The 21,387-nt window shown below is 42.6% G+C and overlaps 1 protein-coding gene across 13 annotated transcripts in view; it reads right to left on the bottom strand.

Moving 5' to 3' along the window:
* Positions 1-21,387, bottom strand: part of ptprt (protein tyrosine phosphatase receptor type T) — a 345,472-nt gene that overhangs the window by 234,793 nt on the left and 89,292 nt on the right. For all 13 annotated transcript variants that reach the window (XM_027279178.1, XM_027279180.1, XM_027279182.1 and 10 more), the window contains exons 7-8: positions 20,878-21,052; positions 1,112-1,405 (exon numbers count right to left, since the gene is read on the bottom strand). In XM_027279178.1, coding sequence (XP_027134979.1) covers positions 1,112-1,405; positions 20,878-21,052 — 469 coding nt within the window. The remainder of the gene's footprint in view (positions 1-1,111; positions 1,406-20,877; positions 21,053-21,387) is intronic.

Here is a 21,387-nt window from a genome sequence, read left to right as displayed (position 1 = left end):
GAAAATTCAACGAGAGGCAGCACTATTCAGATGTCTGTGAATCAAAGGTTAGATGCTGAATCTGTTTTCAGACGAGCACCTTCACTCTGTCACCAACTTCTCTCTCTCTCTTCTCATCCTCCCTTTGTCTTACTCCCTCCATCTTTTACTCCGAAGACAAAAAGGCTTTTCTCCGCATCAGAAAAAAGCAGCGGGATGGAGAACACAGACAAAAGACGGGAAAAAGAACACTAGAGGGAGGTTTGGTGGAAGGAGGGGGGCAAAGGAAGAATAACTGAATGAATGAAAGAAGAGAGCATGTGTTCAAAAATGAAAAGAGAGACGAGGAAAGGAAGGAAAGAAATGGAAAGAAGACTAATTAAGGTAAGAAGAAGAAGAAGAGGACGAGTTAATGAGGAGAGAAGGAAGAGAAGAAGTGTGGATTAACCAAAACATCAACAGGAAGACGGATGGAAGGAAGAGAAGAAAGGTGGTGGTCGCTTCCTACCGAGTCTCCTGCTACACACACACACACACACACACACACACACACACACACACACTCCATAAATCTGAGGTTTGATGGGCTGTCACTTTATCAAATGAACTGCCACTCGTTGTGTCCTTACACCCCCGCTGGGATCCTCATTATCAGCCATGATTGGCCCCTCCTAACCTCCCCCATCTCCTTCTTCTCTTCCTCCTCCTCCTTCTCGTCCTCCTTCAACCCCTGCTCTCCACCTCTCCTTCATCTCTGGGGCACCTTCTTAACATCCCAATTATCATCTCCTTTTGATTTGTGCCCTCATTCCCAAGCAGAAGTAATTGGAAACATTTTTTCTTCCCCCTTCGTCATCCTTTCTGTCTCCAAATCAGATCACTCAGACGTAACTTCAACCATACCTGAGCCAGAGTATATTCAACTTTACTGCAGTGTTATATTTGATGTGTGAGCTGAACATTCACTTCATACTTTTGAGCAAAGAACACGAGGAAACAGCAACAGGTTCAAAGCTGCAATAACACGATCATGAGTCATCCCCGACAACAGGAGCAAGACCGAAAAGCATCAAAAGTGAAACACCAACAACAGCGAGGAAATGGATGAAAGATAAAAACAGGCGTCACTCACCTGCACATTTAGTCCTGGTGACCAGCGGCGGCCCCGGCGGCCCCGTTCCTCCCTCCCCAGGTCTGGACAGCAGGACTTTGATCTCATACTCCACATCTGGGTCCAGATGCCACAGTTTATAGGTGGGGGAATCCACCACGTGGGTCTCGGCCCAGTTCCCTGACGTGGTGCGGTACTCCACCTCCTTCAGGATGATCGGCCCGTCGCCGATGATGCTGTTGGCGTTGGGTTTGATCCAAAGGTAGGTGGCGCCGACGGCCAGGAGCTCGGGTGGTGCGATGGGTGTCGGCGGAGCTGTGAAAAAAAGAGGAGGTGGTCTGTTTAAGTTTCAGACTTTTCTTTCTTTTGTGGTGCAAAATTCAATAAAACATGTTCTCCCTGCTGGATCATGCACTTCAAATGCATCACCATGTTTTGACTGGAACTGTATCCCCACCTGAGCCTACACCGCCGTTGAATTAGAACACATTACAGAACCCATCTTCACCAGAAAACTGCATTAAAGTCCAATCAGCGGTGCCTAAGTGTGTAATACTCACACAAATGAATGAATGTTGTACAACCCTGAGGGTGCTCAGTGTAATTTTCAAAAATAACAAACACAATTTGAAATGCATCATTTCATTACGTGGCGTTTTGTGGCACCAGCTGCTTTCCAAGATATTTCCAGGCCTCCATTGATTCTCCCCCCCGAAAAAAAATATCCATAAACCTGATGGAAGAAAGTGAGGAGAGCCATATTTCCAATCCGATTGGCATCAACATTAATCTCAGTAGCGTCTGTTATGACTGCACCACTACCCAATTTTACTCCAGTCGGACACACTTTGTATTGCGTTGTGTTAACCTGGGACCCTCGCAGACTCTTGCAATATGCTGTATGTTACTGTGTAACGCGATAAACCGTCCACGTGAGGCAGCAAACGTCTTATTCTGCTCATAAATGTGAAGTGGAAGGAGACACGGTTTAACTTTTGCACTGAAAACAGCTGCTGCTAAAAGCTTCACACAGAGTGAATTCTCCACCTGTAGCATTAATCCATCACATTGTTGACATGTCGCTGACAGCTACTTTGCCACCAGAGTTTCACATTATGCTACTTTAAAATAATGGCCTCTGTCAAGCCTAAAAGCATACGATGTTTTATGAGTCCCCTGTAGTTTTTTTTTTTTTTTTTTTTTCAAAACCAAACTGGAGACAGCAGACACCCAACATCCATATAAATAGAAAGACCTGCTTGGAATGCTACAACAAAATGTTAATGAAAAAGCTCCAGCGCACATAATAGTCACCCCATATGTGAGGTCATTTAATATTCAACGTGCCACATAGTTACTTATTATTACTATGGTAACCGAGGTCACAGGACAGGGTTGTCCCAACAGATAGGTGGTCAGACATGGAGCGTGAACATGTTTCACAGAGTAACTACGGCACTGTTCTTACAGACGAGCCGACGAGGCGACAAATGTACTTATCTATTTATTTATAGATCCTCCATTCTCCTTGGCCGAGCTTCAATAAACCTTTCAGTGTATAACTTCTTAGACTTCTGTGCACTCGCAGACTTACTGCGCTGGCTGAACTGACCATTGATGAATACAGGTCTCCACAACACTGCACGACGGTAAGTAAAGTGTTGTTTGCTGAGAAATGTTGGTAAAAGTGACTCATGCAACTAAATTTGCTTTTGCAGAAGTGTCTGTTCGAGCCAATCACAGGCAGGTTTGTGATACAATCGATGCAAACAACCAAGATGCATTTAAGAGACGCGGCCTCTGCTGAATCTGTTATCAGGTCACTAACAAACAAACTAAGCTATAGCACGTTTTGTTCCAGATTTGTAAATTTGCATTCCCTCCAATATTTGTGTATGAATCTAGGCGAGAGGGTGAACGTGTTCACTGTTCTCAGGATAAAGGCTGTTGATAATTTACTCAGCTGACATGGAGACATATCAGCAGAAAGTTAATTTAAATGATGCACCACTGGGCCAGATGGTAAAATAAAATAAATAAATAAATAAATAAATCACCCCTGCAGCTCACACAAGCCTCTCTGAAACTCTACATTCCCTCCACAGCAATGAGAGGCAGACTAACAAAATGATGTCAGGACACAGCAACCTGAATCTGAAACACGCTCCCGAAAGCAACAGGAGCAGATGGAAACAATGACGGGGGGAAATATTTGTGGAGTTTTTTTTCTGTTGGTCATCAGACTGTGACAGTGAGAATCCCGCTCATCAGCAGGAGAACTGTGGGTAATTACCACGGACATTTCTGACGGTCCCGGGATCAGCACCTTGGACAGCAGCTGTGACACACTTATGAGCAGAATGATAAAAAAATAAAATAATAATAATAATAATAAAAAAATCTGCCCGAGCTGCTCAGAAAACACGTAAGGATGATATCTGGACCTCTTGTTAATCTGGAGCTGACGACATGATGTTACATACTGGCCTAATCTGTCGTCATGTTTTGATGTGCCGCTGAAATCAGGTGACGTAGCAGGAAGAAAGATGGAGACGGCTGCTCACCGCGTGAACCCAAAAGTCAAAAGCCTTTTTTAACCACTACATATAACTTACTGACGTAACATAACGTTGATTACATTACATGTGTTATGCACCGTTGTGTTAGCCGCTTATTTCAACCCAAACTTTGTCGTTTTGGGGCCTAAAACCAAACAAACTTGGACTTTTTTAAACTCATAAAATGTGAAATATTTCTCAGCAAGCTTTATTTTGAAGGTCTAACCTGATGTCACATATTTACTTGCTAAGTTGACTGGTGTCATGGTTCCATATTAGTAGTTGCCACAGGTTAAAGAAGGTGTGTGACCCCATGTGCTATGCTTGAGTGAACGCATGTCACTTCTTAACACTTTACACTTCTTTGATTTCTGAGGCAGCAGACACGTATTTTATTGCCACTGGTCGAATATGAATTGCAGTTTTTTTAGAATCGAATCCACCTTTCATCTCTATTTTCACACATTTCACTCCTCGCGTTATCATTCATCAATCACTGACACTCGGGGGAAAGAGCCATCATGATATTAGACTCTATAAACTGATTGTATTAATATGTCAGGGGGGCAGTGATGCTCAAAAACTAAATGCATGTATAACGGAGGACTGACCGCTCAGGCTGTCTCGTCTCTGCAGTGCATCCAGTCGCTGTGACATAGAGAATTTACATACAGTTTCTGATTGAAGTCTTGGTTTCTAAGTATAAATCTTTTTTTTTTCCTCTCTCTCTGTGGCAGGTGCTTTGTCAGTTGACAGCTACGTTATGCTAGCTAAGAATAATGGCCTCTCTCCTCCTGCTGTCTAAAAGCAAAGTCCTGATCTCACTCTGCAAGTTTTTTATTTTTTTATTTTACTTTCCTCAAGGCTACATTAGAATATGTATGGTGGCTGCGGGACCGATGAATCAACTGTCAGTCACCGCACACTCATCCATCTCAAACTATATGGAGGCCGTGAGTGTGAGTGTGTGTATGTGCGTCTCCGACTCTGGGAGTAAAAGACAATAAGCATCTCTATGTATGAGAGAACCTGCATGCATTTGAATGCATATGTGTCCCAGTAATAACAAAGTGAAGTCATGCACCGCGTCAGAACATTCATGAGCCTGTGCTGTTGTGATGAAGCACCGATTGTTCGGTTACATGAAAAGAGAAAATTAAAAGAAACGCAGAGAACAAGGATGTAAATTATCCTCATTATCCTGAAAGACGGAACAATTTTGCCAGCCGAGGCTTCGTTTTTACTTAAATGTGCTGTCGCTGTTCCATTCTCTGTGTGTTACATTTGCTAAATGGTTTCATGCGCGTCTTAATAAAAGCACAAACACTTCACTTTTTCCAGGACATTTTTTTAAAGCTGACTCACTGGAAGCCGCCAAAATGGTCTCATCATGTTGCAATTTCCTTCGCTTGTTTAGAAGAAAGGTAGATTTAATAAACAAGTAAAAAAAACACACTGACTCCTTCCTTTAACGGCGACCTGTTAGCTGTATTTTACAACTGCTTTAACAGACTCTACTCTTCATTAACGTCATTTATATTCAACAACTTCTCCTGATGTTACTCCGCGGGAAGAAAGAGCGAGATCGTTCAATCACTCCCTCCCTCCGTCTGTTTCCCCTCCCGACGTCCCTTCATCCCACCCTCTGCCAGCTCGTTTACAGCGGAGAGTTACAGAGGCCACCCGGCGACACACAACCTGGCGCCCGCGATGACATGCGGAGAGCGCGCAGACGTGCACGAAAACACAGATGCACGCATTTGTTGATTCGAAGTAGATGCACGTACTTGTGCCTTTTGTATGTGTGTGTGAATGAAGCCTGTGCTTGCACGTTTTAAACTGAAGGACGTGTTTTAAAGAGCACAGAGAAACACACACACATACACGGCTCCGACATGGATACAGAAACAGTATGGACACACTCTAATTGCTAATCAACTACAGTTGGCCACCATACAGTGATGCTAATGATGTGTGAGAGGAGGAAGAAGAAGGAAGAGCGAAGGCTGTTTGGGAAGGAGGGCTGCGAGCCGTGGGTGGTGGAAAAGATGGAGGAGGAATGAGGATGGAGAAGGGGAAAAGAGGAAGAAGAGAAGCAAACATGGAGCGAGAAGAGAGGGGGAAGGATGAGCTCAGAGCCCAAAAGTTCTTTAATAGTACAGCCAGCACCCTGAAAAATGATTATACAGTATGTTAGGAGGCAGGTCGCCTTAGTAACAGGTCATCTGCTTCATGCTGTGCTATCAGTTAACTCTAAAGGAATTTGCACAGTTCGGTTTAAAGCGTCGTTTAATCATTTATTTGAAAACCCCGTCGCACACGGGATTTTTTTCTGAAATGAAATGCTGTCCCCGTGTCGTGGTGTTAGGTCATTCCTGCAGAAAAAGTGTCTGCGGTGTCCTGAATAACTCAAGATACATGTTGGACATACACACCAAAAATAACTAAACCAGATATGATTCAGTTGATCTTGAACAGGTAGATGACACACCTACAGTTTCTGTGTCATGATCCACACACACAAACATTCTGCACTGCACATCACCTCGAGGAAACATCATTTGAAATTTATTCTAAAGACAAAAGAGAAGTGTACCTCTTTTTTTTTAGCCTTTTGTCAGATGCAAAAACAAATTCAGAAAATGATTTTAGGGAATTATTTAACAAATCAACACAGGCTGTATTTTTGCCACTAATTAGAAGTTATGGTGGCAGTAAAATAACACACTCCCACACCTCGAGGGGAATCAAAACTGTTCATTGGATGTTTAAACAAAAAGAGTTTGCATGGGTGTGAGCGCTCCTCCCTACAGGACACCGCTTTGTCTCTGCAGACACTCGCACTGTGGTAAAGACAAGCAGGGCTCATGAAGTTTTAAAGTGCGATACAGCAGGAGTACAGCATTGTAACTGTGGGCCAATAAATACTTCTGTGTGTGTGTGCATCGGTGTGGATATATGCGAGGAGCAGCCCTGGTCCCATAAAAAGGTTTTATCTTGCGTATCTTGGGGCCTTGTTGTCGGAAGACGCATCATGCACTCAAAAGTGACCCGTGTTACTACACCCGGAGGGAACCAAGTATATGGATCTAGTTTTTACTGCACTGTGTTACGATTCCAGCATGCCGTTTGAAGATGGGACACAATGTGTGTGTCTGGAATATAAAGGATTACAGAGAATAAGTCTTATCTTGCGTGCAATACTTCTGGTGTGACGTACCGAGGAAAAGTAAACCGTGTAAACTTTTGTTTGGTTGCATGAATCATTTTGTTTGTGTGACTCAGTCTGGTGAAATTATGGGAAATGATCAGTCTGAATGATGAGTAAGAAGCCAGTGTGATGAAGATAAAGGAAATAAAATCTTTTTTTTGTTCTCAACATGGAGCAGCAACAACAGACATCTGCTTCTCCTCTGCAGTTGTGATGAAAACACTGAAGATTTGGAGGCTACAAACAGCTGAGCTTCATTTTAGGAGGAATTTGAAACTTTCACAACAGAACTGCTACCTCAGCTGAGCTGAACAAAACACATCGACTAGGAGTGTAATGTAATGCTCGAACTCGAAAAACTGCTGATACTAACTAGAAAGTTATTGTTGAGGAGCTACAGATACGCCTGTTGATGTGTTGTCTGATTGTTTAAGAGCGTTCTTCAGGCCAATAATAATAATTTTTAAAAATCTGCATTTAAACTTGAGTTGAGTACTCGTTCATCAGTTCATCAGTTAATATCTGTAGCAGGTTAAGTATGGACTAGAATTATAAAATGGTAATTTTCCAACAACGGCTTTGTATTGCAGATTAAATATAAAAAAAGTCATTATGTACGCCAGACAGGAAAGCCCAAATTGCATTATCATATATGATGCAGTGGTGACTATAGTAATTGGACTGGTGAACACAATCTATCCTCAGAGCAGAGGCAGCAACGTGTTTCCATTATATGACAATATAATAATCCACACCAGAGAGATACACATTTTACCAATAGACATGTTTAATTTAACCATTTTACCAAGATATGTGCATTATCTGACCCCGTCAAAATGTGTTTTATTTACAGTTTCTGACAGGAAGAATTTACTCAGTGCTGTGTTGACTAAAAGGACATTGTCATGTGCATGAATTTAGATTTGGCAATCAGTCTGATAATATCTATTTATTTATAAAAGTACAACAGCACAGGGCCCACAATAGATCCCTGTGGTACACCGTAACCATTGTTTTCTTGTTTGTTTTAACTGCATTTTGACCTTTTATGCCTTCATTGGATTGCAGATAGAGGTGGAAGATGTTGTGGTCCATGGCCAATACCTTCACTAGTCCAGCACACCACAAAACTTCTAAATTTTGGACTGAGCTGTCTTTACTCTGATACGAACTGATCTCTGTAATGAGTTACAGGAATCTTTTTCCTTAATCATAGAGGAGAACATAGAGTACAATAGAGCACATTAGATCTGAGCACGAGCACATTAGATCTGAGCGTGCACAGGACATATTTAAGTGCGAGCGAAATGTTTGTGTCCAAGCAGAAGAAATGTGAGCACAAGCATGTGATGTTTTGAGTCAGAGCACACATTTTGAAAGTAGGCAGCAGAAATCTGAGTATGAGAAGGAGAAATCATGTTCTTAAAGTGAAAATGTGCGCTCTTGAATAAAGATAGGATAATTCTTCCATAGATGTACTGAAGAAAGGCAAGGGAGAGAGAGAGAGAGAGAGAAAGAGGAGATAAACTAGTGAGGTGGTTGTTTAAGATGACCAAACTAAAGTTAAATGGGGAGAGAGAGAAACGAATCCATAGTGGCTGTTATCAAATCCGTCCAGTCTGAACAGTTCTCACTTTATTACACCGTCTGCTTCTCCTGACAGCCAGTGTAACACACACAAACACACACACAGTTGTACAAGAAGGTAAAAAAGCAAAGGAAGAAAAAGAATTAAAGAAAAAAAAGGAGGGATGGAGCGAAGATTTAGGAGTAATAGTTGTGCTGTTGGTAATATTAGTTTTTTATCGCCTGCCGGTTTATAACATGCCTTATAGTGTGTGTGTGTGCGCGCGTGTGTGTTTGCCGGTGTGTATTTCTGTCGACATGTCTGTCTGTGGCAAATCCAAAAGTGCTGTCGAGTCTTAGCGAGAGCTCAGAGAGAAAGTGAGAGAGATTCAAAGATAGAGAAAGTGAAAAGTGTGTGTATCTGTGTGTGTGTGTGTGTGTGTGTGTGTGTGTGTGTGTGTGTGTGTGTGTGTGTGTGTGTGTGTGTGTGTGTGTGAGACAGAGCGACAGATAAAGGAGGACTCGGCTCACCAGAGAGGAGAGAAAAGATATCACCCAGGTGGCGGAAAAGATGGAAAAATCAGTTGCACCATAAATGACAATTGCTCTGGCAAAAATCTGTTTTCCTCCCGTTTTCGACGGCGGCCGGAGAGAGCGATGATGGCCGTGGTGATAAGAGAGAGAGAGAAAGTGAGAGGGAGAGAGATTTCTCCTCTTCTTTGTGTACTGCTGTTTTTATGTGCTGGATGGAAATCTGATTTCACAAATTCTCTGCTTTGAAAAGTCATTGTAACCTGAAGAAAATATAGATTTCTCTTACTTAAAGTATAATACCTGCTTCTTACACTTATGTTTTATATCTGATAGTTTGATCTGACTCTGTTTTAATGAACGCAATTATCATTTAATCAAATCAAGTGTTCCTCTCTTATGTCTCAGTACGCAGCCTGAAATTGCTGCTTTTTTCTGTTAATTAAGAACTCTTTATTATAATGTTGTTCTTCGTTTTAAACATGCTGGGAGCAGCCTTGGTTTCTATTCTTCTCTGCATTTTTTTTCCTGTATGTTGTCGTCTTATCAGTGATGCATTCAAGGTCTATTTCACAGCTCCTTGAACTCAGCAATTCATCTCAGGGAAAACACACACATCAGCACACAGACACATAGATCAGTGCAATCCAGCTCTGATCAATCCGGCTCATCAAGTATTAATGATAACCACCACATGCTATCTGTTTAAGTGGAGGTCATTTATGTTGGATATGTTTTATTGCAATTTGCTTCTGCAGAAATGTTTAAAAAAAAGAAAGAAATCAGTTTCCAGCCTACTATTATTTTGGTTGACGGCACCTGTAACCTCTAATTTTAACCAATCATACTGCAGAGATACCAAATCTTCTACTCATAAACAGGCAGGAAACTTTCAGCTTCAGACTTTGGAAACTGACTCCGGCCATGTGGAAGTAAACCTGACGAAATGTTTTTAGAAAAAGCAACAGTTCAGAACAAAACAGCTGATTTTGATGTTTTAAACTTCAAAAATTAGGAGATCATCGCTGTAATGTGTCATCTATGCATTTCATTCGTATAACGAACTGATTTTTAATAGAACCGTTTGTTTGGCATATGAAACTTTCCTGTGTGTGTTTACAATCCATCCATCCATCATGACTGTGACCTGACAGCCTGGACCTGCATGCTGCAAATTTAATACGAGGATGTTCCCGGTTCACCCTGGTCAACCCGCTCTACCTGAGGCGAAAAGGTCTGACTCGCTACACGAGCGACCCGCTGACTTGGCCTTGCATCATCCGCGTCGTCTCCTAGAAACACATTCTCACTCCCAGCTCAAACTGACTTAAACTTTCTCCACACGCCTCTAGCTTCAGTTTGGCACGTGCGGAGCTCTGTGGTCCACTTTGACTTTCAAAATAAAGCTCGCTCAGAAATATCTCACATTTTAAGCGTTTTGAGATAGCCATTGTCGTCATGGCAACAATATGTCTTAATAAGACGATAAGGCAATAAGACGACTTGGTTAGGTTTAGGACACAGGTCGCCGACTTACAGTAACATGTTTGCACGAGGATTCATCAATGTTGTGTCACTACACAGAAGAAATTCTCCTGGGTGAAAGTACCGTGTTTGAACCACCCAACCACCACATCCATTCAACCACACCCAACTCCCTTCAGAGACTCTTTTTGCTCTTTATGCCCAATCTCAGCACACAGCGAAGGATTACACTACGGGACCTTTAAGAAAAGACACCAGAGACGTACTTACAGGTGAGAACGTGCCGGTGAAAACGAATCTGCAGGACTGTTTCTGTGACGCACAAATTTAAACGGGCGCTCTCTCACCAGGTGCGTCGCATCGGCAGCTAATTAGCCCTCGTCCCATGTGTGGAGTCGGTCACATGACCTGATCTGAGCGAGACTTATTACAGTCCTTCCTTTCTTTCTGTTATTCATCAGCTCAAAACTGCTCCTGACTTATAGACACGCATTTCCTGGGGATTGAGTGCTTTCAGAGAGTGTGTGTGTGTGTGTGTGTGTGTGTGTGTGTGTGTGTGCATACACCTGTGAGTAACACACTCCATACTCCCCTCAGGCCTGTTACTTGGTATAATGAATCCAGCACTTGTACACACAGAGGGAACATTCTTCTCTGCCTGGTCACAAAGAATACTTTAATCAAAAGATCCACAGCACGACGACACATCACAGAGGATAGACGGGAGAGAGAGGGAAGAAAAAAAGAAAGAAAGAAAGAAAGGAAGAAAGAAAGAAAGAAAGAAAGAGCTGAGCATGAAATGGAGGGCAAATACAGTGTATTTTATACTTGAGGGAAAGCCGAGAATCACGGAAAATGAAATCTGATTTCCCACTCCTCACAGCAAACTCATTGTGGCGGACACCTGCTACCTCTTTACACACACACACACACACACACACACACACAAAAACACACACACACACACTCCTGAGCAGACAAACACAACAGACGCAGACACACAGAAAAATACATGAAATCACAGATGACCATATTTCTAACACACGTTCATGCCCACACACACACACACACACACACACACACACACACACACACTGTGCACACACAACACACACACACACACACACACACACACACACACAGTGTGCACTCACACTTCTAAACACCCAAAAAAAAAAAAAAACTCCCATGAGTCTCTGCTTCCTCAAACAAAAGCAGACGGCGTGTTTTATCATGGAAGCTGTGCAGACACGGTCAACTTCAACTTACTCCAGTTATTTCAACTCTCGAGCCTTCCACTTTTAAATCTGCCAAATATTAGATCAGTGGGATGGGGGGATAGACTTTCAAAATAAAGCTCGGTGACTTTTAGATTCACACGAACATCAGAAGTTTCACCCATCCATCCACCCTGATGTCCTCTATATGTGGACTGATTTTAACAGCTGCTACGGTATTTATGACATATTTTTTTACGGTCTTGTTATTAATGTTCAGTGTTTTCTAAACTCCTCAAACTAAGACGGCAAAGCAGCTTATGCAGAACTTAAGTTTCCTCACCTTGACGTGGCGACCTGACCTGGTTACAGGGAGTGCAACACTCAGCCTTTAGATTTTAAGCCTATTTTGACATTTTGTGGGATTGTGTCACGTAACCACGTCGGTTCTGTCAAAGTGTCCGTGAACATGACAGTAAACTTCTACCTGCTCGCTCGCTGTAAGCTGCTGAGGATAAAAACATCCCACACAGAGCCTGAACTCTGAAACATAACCACAGACAGAGAAGGTGGGAGACGCTGAGGGGAATGTAGGGACGGCAGACGGAAGAAAAAAAAAAAAGCCAGAGACGCTGATCCTCTTAGTGTCACAAAAAACTGTTCTCCAACGGTTTTTAATGAAACGAGAATCGGTCTCGAATCTGTCGGCTTCACAGGAGCCGAACAGCAGGACGCTCGTAGTGGACGTCGCCCCTCCTCACTCAGTTTGGCTTTCTCTGGCATCCAGCTGCTCTCATCCACACGTGAGACGCTGCAACAAGATGGTGCGATGACAGAAATGGCTGATGGGATTGAACCTGTCAGGCTCCTCTCTGTTTTCTAACAGTGAAGGTTCCACACTGTAAAAAATGTCTGCCAAACCATTACAGTAAAAAGCCGTAAAATATGCCTGCAGATTCGACTGTAAACAGTATAACACGGTAAAACACTGTATACACACAATACAGTCCCTCCAGTTTTTTGCGAGTTTGCGATCGCGTGGATTACCGTGTAATCAGCAATATGCCTCATATTTCCTACTGTCGCACAATTATTTTGTCTTATTAAACCTGTTTAGACTTTTTGATGCGGTTTAAAAGTAAACAACAAAAAAGGGGGCTACATTTTTTCGCAAAAAATGAGAAAATGCCGCCGCAAAATCATTTTGATTTGAAGAAAAAACGTGAAATCCTGGTGGGACTGACAATAAACTAAAAATAATAAACACCAACTGTATATATAAAATCAACAGTACTAATATCTTTTTACCCTAATATTAGAAAAGGTTACACCATATTTATTTTGGTAAAATTCTTTACTGTAAAAAACATTTTCACTGTTGCTCATATTCTATAGCAAAACCTTTATTTATACGCCATTTTAAGGGAATTTATACAGAATAAAGCAGTATTTTATATTAGAGACTGTGAATTGTACGGTAAAACACCGCAACATTTAAAGACATATTTTACGGACTTTTACTGTCATGGTTTGGCAGTTTTTTCCACCATAAAATCTACAGACATTTTAGAATAAGGTGACATCAACAGCACTGATATCCTTTTACTGCAATATTACAAAGATAAACCGTATTTATTACGGTAAAATTCAACCACAGCTGTCAGAGTTTTACTTCTTGCTCTATAACTTCTCCTGTTATATATGTTTAGTTACGTCTCGTTACGTCTCATCTCAGGCCCCCCAGCATCGGCTTCAACTTTCCACCTCCTCAGCCTCCTCCTGCTCTGATCCGTTCCCTCTCTCTACTTCTACTTCTTCTCTGTCTCTTTCATTCCTTTACTCACCTCCAGTCCTCCTCCTCTTCTTCCACTCACCTACCTGTTCATGCATTACTTATACGCCTCCTCAGGAATTCCCTGTGAAGTATCCACTTTCTCTGACACTCACACTCGCAGATGAACACGCTCGCATAGACCCATGCACATGAAAAAAAGCAACTTACACGGACTCGCCACCCAGCGTACACAACACAACACACACACACACACATACACACACCCTAGGGCAAGCCCTAAGGACCTGGTTAAAGAGGCAGGAGGAGTGTATACTGTATGAGTGTATGTTCCTTCTCTTCACACACACACACACACTCTCCCCGATGTAGGCAGATAAACAAACTTGCACAACTTTTCACATAAAATGCAGTTTGTGGATCTTTTGAGTTTTCTTTCTCCCCGGGGGAGCAAATCTTTTCTTCGTCTCATCTCGTGGATATTTCATCATTCCGTGTCATCAATTTTTTGTCGATACCGCTCCAAGTCGAGTACAGCGTGTCTCACCGAATCAACTTCACTGCCATCCGCGCCGCACTAACTTTTACTAACTTTCACAATCCTCATGCTTCTCCGAGAAGAATACGGTACATTCATAAACGGAGGCTTTTAATGACACAAAATGCAAAGGGAACCATGCAGGTTAGCCGATATTCGAGACTCAAGAATCCGTCCCTTGGGAAGTTCATCGTGGACGTAAAGGCTGCCAAATAAAAATGCAATAACAGAAATGCATAGCAAAGACAAGTGCAGGCATTCAGATGATACACCCTCATTTTACAGCCTCCTCATGTCCTGAGTTTAGGTGACACACTCATTTCTTGTACCTAATTAAAACCCTGTAGCATTCACTGATGGGAGCATGGGCTTTATTCCAAATCTCTGTCAGGTTTTACAAGAATATTTTATCAGTAAAAAGTTTTCTGAAGTGCTTCTACTTTAATTCCCTGTTCCTGTTGGTGCTGTTAACTCCCTCTTTATAGACTTTATATCTTTAGATTATTTCTACCTTGCCTCTTTTCGTTTGTTCTCCGTTAAGCTCCCTGCAGATCGCAAACACTCGCACGCGTTTCACATTAAAAGCTGATGTGAAAATGACTCCTATTTAATTACCAGGATAAGAACGTGGCATTATTTCTTGAAATGTTATGCTGCAAAGCTAACCCTGACGTTTCCCCGACATCTGACATCTCATTTCAGAATAAAACTCCTCGCTCGGATGTCAAACGCACTTTTCAAGCGGTCATAAATTGGAAGGTTGTGTTTGTGTTCGCACCCCGTGGGAGTTAGCGGGCTTTCGCACATCAAACACACAGAACTGATCTGTCCACTCCACCATTGATTTCCCTATCAGGGAAAAGACACATAGAAGATGCTGGGAGCGAGCTCTGCTTTATGGACAAACACACACAGATACTCACACACTGCGGTGACGCTGCTGGGTCTAATTCTTGGACTACAGTCAGCTTTATGACCACCCGGGGAGACTTAGAAAGATGGAGCAGTATTCCACACACACACTCTCTGCACGGTGTCCACAGGGCACCGGCTGACAGTGGCTCTCCTGGATCTCTGCTACACCCCATTGAGTCTTATCTCTGACAGACAGAACACACACACACACACACACACACACACACATACGCTAAGGCACAAATGTCCATACACAACACAACACACATGAATGCAGATACACAGCCCAAATGCAGCCTACATTTATCACCCCCTGAGACACAGACACGTCAGCATGCAGGCTTGCTCACTCTCTGACACACACACACACACACACACACACACACACACACACACACAGCCGGGGGTATGGTTGAGACCTTGTTGCCCTGGGGCTTTGACTGCATCTGTTCGACAAGAGTCATACAAATGAGAAACGCACAGGAGCAGGGAAAAACATCTGTGTGTGTGTGTGTGTGTGTCATTTCCCTGACATGTTCTTCAAGGACATCCTTTATTGTCCGACCAAACTGGACACTGAGTGTGTGTTTGATGCGTGTGTGTGTGTGTGTGTGTGTGTGCTGTATGTCTTATTACAAACTTCTCAAACTCAAAAATAACTTTTACTGTATTTCTCTCTGTGTGTTTTTTTATACTTCACCTTTTTCATTTCCATTTACACTTGCAAATAATTCATTCTCTTCCATTTATTCCAGTGTTTTTTTTTTTTTTATCCGCCGGTGCCATTAATCCAAAGACGTGTCCATTTAAAAGCAAAGGTTGGAGGACGTCGTCGTGTTAAAAAGAAACCGCTGTCGCTGTGCGTTTTCTTTAGCATTCACAGCGTTAGCTTTAATGGAGGTGTGAAGCGAGGCGGAGGTGTGAATATGGGCAGGATACGGAATGACGGGACGATTAGAGTGGAGGTGTGATATATATACACACACCTACCTCGAGCTTTTAGCCGAAGGCGACGCAGAATACGACGGAATAATTCAAAACAACTGAAGATAACTGTGGTAATCTTTCAGCTTTTAATTGCTAGTTGCGTGTGTAAAGGTTGCTGTTTCATAGACTTCCATCTATGATGAAGGATTACAGAAAATTAATGTTAATGTTAATTTTGACACATCGTCCATTTTTTGATTCTTTAAAATGTTTTGACTGAGCATTATAGATTAAAGTGTTTGTTTTTTTACAAAGTAAGGTTTCCAGATAATGTTGTTTGCAGCAGCCAATAGCATCCATTCATTCATTCGTTCGTTATCCTCTGCAGGGTCGCAGGGGGCTGGAGCCTAACCCATCTGACTTAGGGCGAGAGACAGCGTACACCCTGGACAAGTGACCAGTTTTATCCAACCATTCACGCTCACATTCACACCTACAAATGATTTAGAGTCACCAATTAACCTGTTATGGTTCATGTCTTTGGACTGTGAGAAGGGGGGAACATGCAAACTCCACACAGAAAGACCCTAGCTGAGGTTTGAACCAGGAACCTTCTTGCTGTGAGGCACCTGTATAATATCCATCACGCAAAAAGGTATTCAGCTGCTCAGTGCTATTGTTCTTTTACTGTCAGCACTGTAGAATTTGTCGACTGTGTCGACTTTTCTTACGGTATCAGAATCATACACTCCAGTCATTTTACTTTTGGTCGAGTATTATTCCATTGATGAATATGAAACATCTTTTTTTTCCCTCTGTCTGTCAGCAGGGAAGGCATCATCTGTTTGGCCGGGCCAGCCGTGTCGTGTCACAGATTAATATGCATGAATGAGAACGCGGGATACACACACACACACACAGACAAAGAGACAGGCATCACACAGGGTCGGCACTGTAACACAAGAAGTGTCTCTCTCCAGATTCCTCTGGTCACACCTGGCTGAACAACACACTAATTAACCCTGATTTCACTTAGCAACTCGGGGGGAAACTCACAATTACACACACGCGCAGATTAATTTGGACACACAACAACCGCGGCATGGATGCACAAATGAAAAGGCTACGCAGACACACACACACACACACACACCCAGAGACAAATTAAACTGCACGCAGATGATCCCGCCACACGTGAACGGAGATCGCAAATGTACAAATCAAGGACAATAACACACGTGCACAAATTTAGCAACACACACCGCGCACACAGAGGCCTTCTGGGAGATGTGCGAGTGTAATATTGCACATCTCTGTTGTTGGCATGGGCTATTCCTCTGACACGATGCATGGCTGACAGCACCTGAGCTACACACACACACACACACACACACACACAAAGGACAAACACATGCATGCCAAGAGACACATTGAGCATGATAAGCAACACACACACACACACACACACATTTGGACATCAGGACTACACTCTGTGTGTTCTGCTAACAGATGGTAATGACAGTTTCAGTCCCTGGACTATCATCTAATCAAAATAGCACACACACGCACACACACACACACACACACACACACACACACACTCCAGCCTCCCTCCAGATTAAACATCCTTCACACCAAATAAGGTTAACAGCATAATTCATACTAAATATGCATTGAGAACATAATTTAGGCCAAAGCGTGTTTACATTTAAATGTATTTCTGCGATGCAATTTAAATTCCATTAAAAAACAAACACAGTCCAATCCCCCCGCGCGCCACATGAAGATATCCTTATGTTTAATAGAAATAAAAAAAATTACCATAATTCATGGAAAATATCTCGAGGTAGAGATGTGCGTTTGTCCAAATGCATCTCAGGAATCCAATTTGAACTTCACTGTGAGCATTAGGAGGAACGCTAATTCCTGCAAATAATGACAAATAGTCATAACACAGTGTAAGCGGTCATGTTATAAACAAGATATTCCTCCGTGTTTCCACCTCAAGGCAGGTCTATAAATTTGGGTCGAGGTGCAACACAACGTGTTGTCAGAGTAAACCCTAGAGATCCAGCCAACCGAGCGGAAACTCCAGCTTTACAGTGAGTGAGCTCCGGTGTCTTGGTCAAGGACGCTTAAAAAGAGAAGACAAAGTTTGTGAGAGGGATATTTCTCCGTTAGGTTATGTGTTAAAGCAGCGGTCCCCAACCACCGGGCCGCGGACCGGTACCGGTCTGTGGGTCATTTAGTACCAGGCCCCACAGAAATATATATGCATATATATATAGATGTTTTATTTTGAAAAATGGCCGGATTCTTTTCCAATTACATCCGTCTGTGCCTCTTGACACAGGTCAAGACGCACGTCTCGGTCACGTGATACGTTACTCCAGTTAAGCCAGTTCGGGTGTTATTGTCTCCCATTACTCCCAGATGGGACCGGTTCGTTGCGGAGAAACAAGCTCAGGGCTCCCACTAACTCAGCGTAATGGTGAGTTGTATTTTTATGCACTTTGTATTTGCTTTTATGCCGGTCGCATCATTTTATTTCGTCGTATTTACCCCCCACACCTTGAAGGCCGGTCCGTGAAAATATTGTCTTACATGAGACCGGTCCATGATGCAGAAAAGGTTGGGGACTGCTGTGTTAAAGGATAAGAGGCAGCTGCTGTTGGTCGATTGCTGTGCGCTAACTCTTTAACATAGAGAATTTATAAAAGAAAGTGCCTAAGCACTGTCTGTGCTGACAATTTATCTATCACAGTAACGAAGGGTTTTATGTATAAACGGTTCAGTGCTAAGACTTTTGCATAGCTGTCTCAGTACTTAAGTATTGCATCAACTAAAGAATAGAAAAGACTAGACTTTATTGATCCCTTGGTGGGGTAATGTACTTTTTCCACTCCAGTTTTTACATACATAGACCCAGGAGGTAAAATGGTTCACCCTCCATACTTTGGTCCATGCTGGACTTGAACCGAATGTCCTTAGCGAGGGGATTTGTCGAGCAGCACACATAAATACATGAATACAAAAGGGACGGAGGAAACAAGAGGTGAGAACGGGTGGAAGGAAAACATAGAAGGAAAGATAGAGGAGAAGCAAGCGATATTCCTTCTGATTAGTTGTAAATTTACTGTATGCAGGGCTCTAAATTCACTTTTTTGAAGTTTCTGAAGTTACCAGCCAATCAGAATTTCCACTAGCCACATTTTTTCCCGTGCAAAAAAGACAGATTATGAGAGCCACTGAATTAATTTGATCATTTTATTAACTAAAGCTTTAAATTAATGTTACTATGAAGTTGGAAACTTAAGTACATACAAAAATGATCCTAACATTTCATTACCCATTAACTCTTACATACTATTCAGGGTCTAATATGACCCAATTTTTGTACATAACAATAAAATAAAAACATTAAAACTTGTGAGCAGCCCGCGTCAATTTCCACAGAGCACCTCGAGCAGAAGCCAGACAGAAAAAGCAAAGAGAATCTGGTGGATTTTCAAAATAAAATACCCCGTGCAAACTGCCGGTCGTAAAAACAGACAAAAGAGAAACTAATTAACTACGTAGCATATTTACACATGTAGAAGCATGTTTAGAAGAACATACACCAGGAAAAAGTCCAAATCTGAGCAAATAAACAATGTCTGGTGGGCTAAACGCTCCCGGTGGGGTTTGAAGTTGCGGACGGGCCCCGGTGGATTTTCCCAGGAGAGGAAGCCCGTTTGACCAGTGAGAGCATGCGCTGTGCGGGTTCCCTTTTTTTTTTTAATACACGCCGAAATGAATTTTCACCCTTTGGCGGGTTGGCGGATGTTAATTTAGAGCCCTGACTGTATGTTTTAACTGCTTAAATCAGAGACGTAGTGCGGGATAACGTATTACATTATGGCCAAATTACGACCACGTGACAATGATCGCGTGGTACGATGAAATAAAGTGTAATGTTCACTGACAACATACAGTATGTAATTTGTTTTCTGCCAAAATAGCCAATCTCGCAATACACTATCAATGATTGAGTACAGTTGCGATCTTTCCCCATCCTTAACCAAAGAGACCATAGTTTTACCATCATGTTACAGGCCTGAACTTTCAGCGCTATTCACCCCAAACCCAACCATCCCCCTTGCAGCTCCAATGTGTTTTGATTTAAAATCAAAGAAACATTGTCTGTCAACATAATCCTAGAAGAAATGTTGTTAGCATCGCAACTGAATTATGAACTCGTATATACTTGTGATTTCTAGAAGATGCGTTTTGTCGTTTTGGGAGTCATTGGCAATCGACCGATTCAGTCGTTTAGGTTTGAGGACCTTTTTCTTTTTTGGTATCTTTGGAGTCTTGAGTAGAATTTGAAATTTTAAGACACACACCATGCTCAGGCAAGCACGTGTTAACAGGACAAGGCCAAAAGGTAACGGGGCTGTTGGTTTAAGTCAGACCTCCATCGTTTACCTGTATTCAAGGCTGCAGCACCGAGACGAAATGTTTGGGAAACTCTTCAATACTTTTCAGACAAAATTAATATTTAGCTGACTGGAATTTGGTGCCTCCAAGAATATTCCGGTAGTACTAGAAATTTCAAAGAAATAAAAAAAACCTGAACAAAGAGTCGCTATCTATTTCGAACCTTGAGGGAAACTGAGGGAACCCACGGAAACACAGGAAGAAAATGAAGTGAAAGGCTGACAGAGACAGACACAAATGGAGTGAAAGAGGCCTCATTGTGAGTTCTAGTCACTTCTCTGAAGTCTGTTCAGTATTCCATCCTCAGCATTCTCACAGCACTAATGAGCAACAGCCAAACACACACACACACACACACACACACACACACACCACTACCCAAGGCTTGTTTCTCACGTTCTCCACATTAAAGAAGGTGTCCCATTTCACTGCAACTGCACTGATCGGATTTGTCAAGCGCTTCTCTCCCTTCACCCACTTAAATTCATCACAAATAACTCTGCTTTCAAGTGGTAGGTGCCTTCCAGGCCCCGTTTTAATGTAGAGCTCAGTAAACTGCTGAATGTACCTTTAACGATGAGGTCGGCATAGTTGGACACTCCGGACCCGCCGTCTGATCGGATGACGCAGCGGTAACGGCTGGTGCTTCGCTGGGATGTGTCGCCGACGCTGACGGTTGCGGAGAAACGCCGGTGGTTCACCACCCTGGTCACCATCAAGGCCGTGTCCTTGCCGTTCCATTGCTGCAAGATGGATAAGAAAAATTAGATGTTGACAGCTATTGGCATGTTGCATCTTCTGACCAGGCTATCGGAGTACACATGGCAGAGGGCTCAGAATGACGGCTTCCTTTAAACATTAAATCTAATCTTTAGAGAACCTGAAGTGGGTGCACAACTTGTAATAAAACTGAAGCCAAGAGTCTCAAGCTTTGGGCTTCCTGGGCTACTGTAGAAACATAGCAGACTTGAACTTGGTGAACCAGTGCTTATACACAAATGAAAAGATACTTGACCATTAGATTTCCCTAAATCTTAAACACTGGACCTTTTAGGGTTCAGGGATGGTGACTGCCATC

The sequence above is a fragment of the Larimichthys crocea genome, chromosome VI, assembly GCF_000972845.2.
Source record: "Larimichthys crocea isolate SSNF chromosome VI, L_crocea_2.0, whole genome shotgun sequence".
In the NCBI taxonomy this organism is placed as follows: domain Eukaryota; kingdom Metazoa; phylum Chordata; class Actinopteri; family Sciaenidae; genus Larimichthys; species Larimichthys crocea.
The sequence above is the reverse complement of the archived record's forward strand: the minus strand, read 5'-3'. Positions and strand labels throughout refer to the sequence as shown.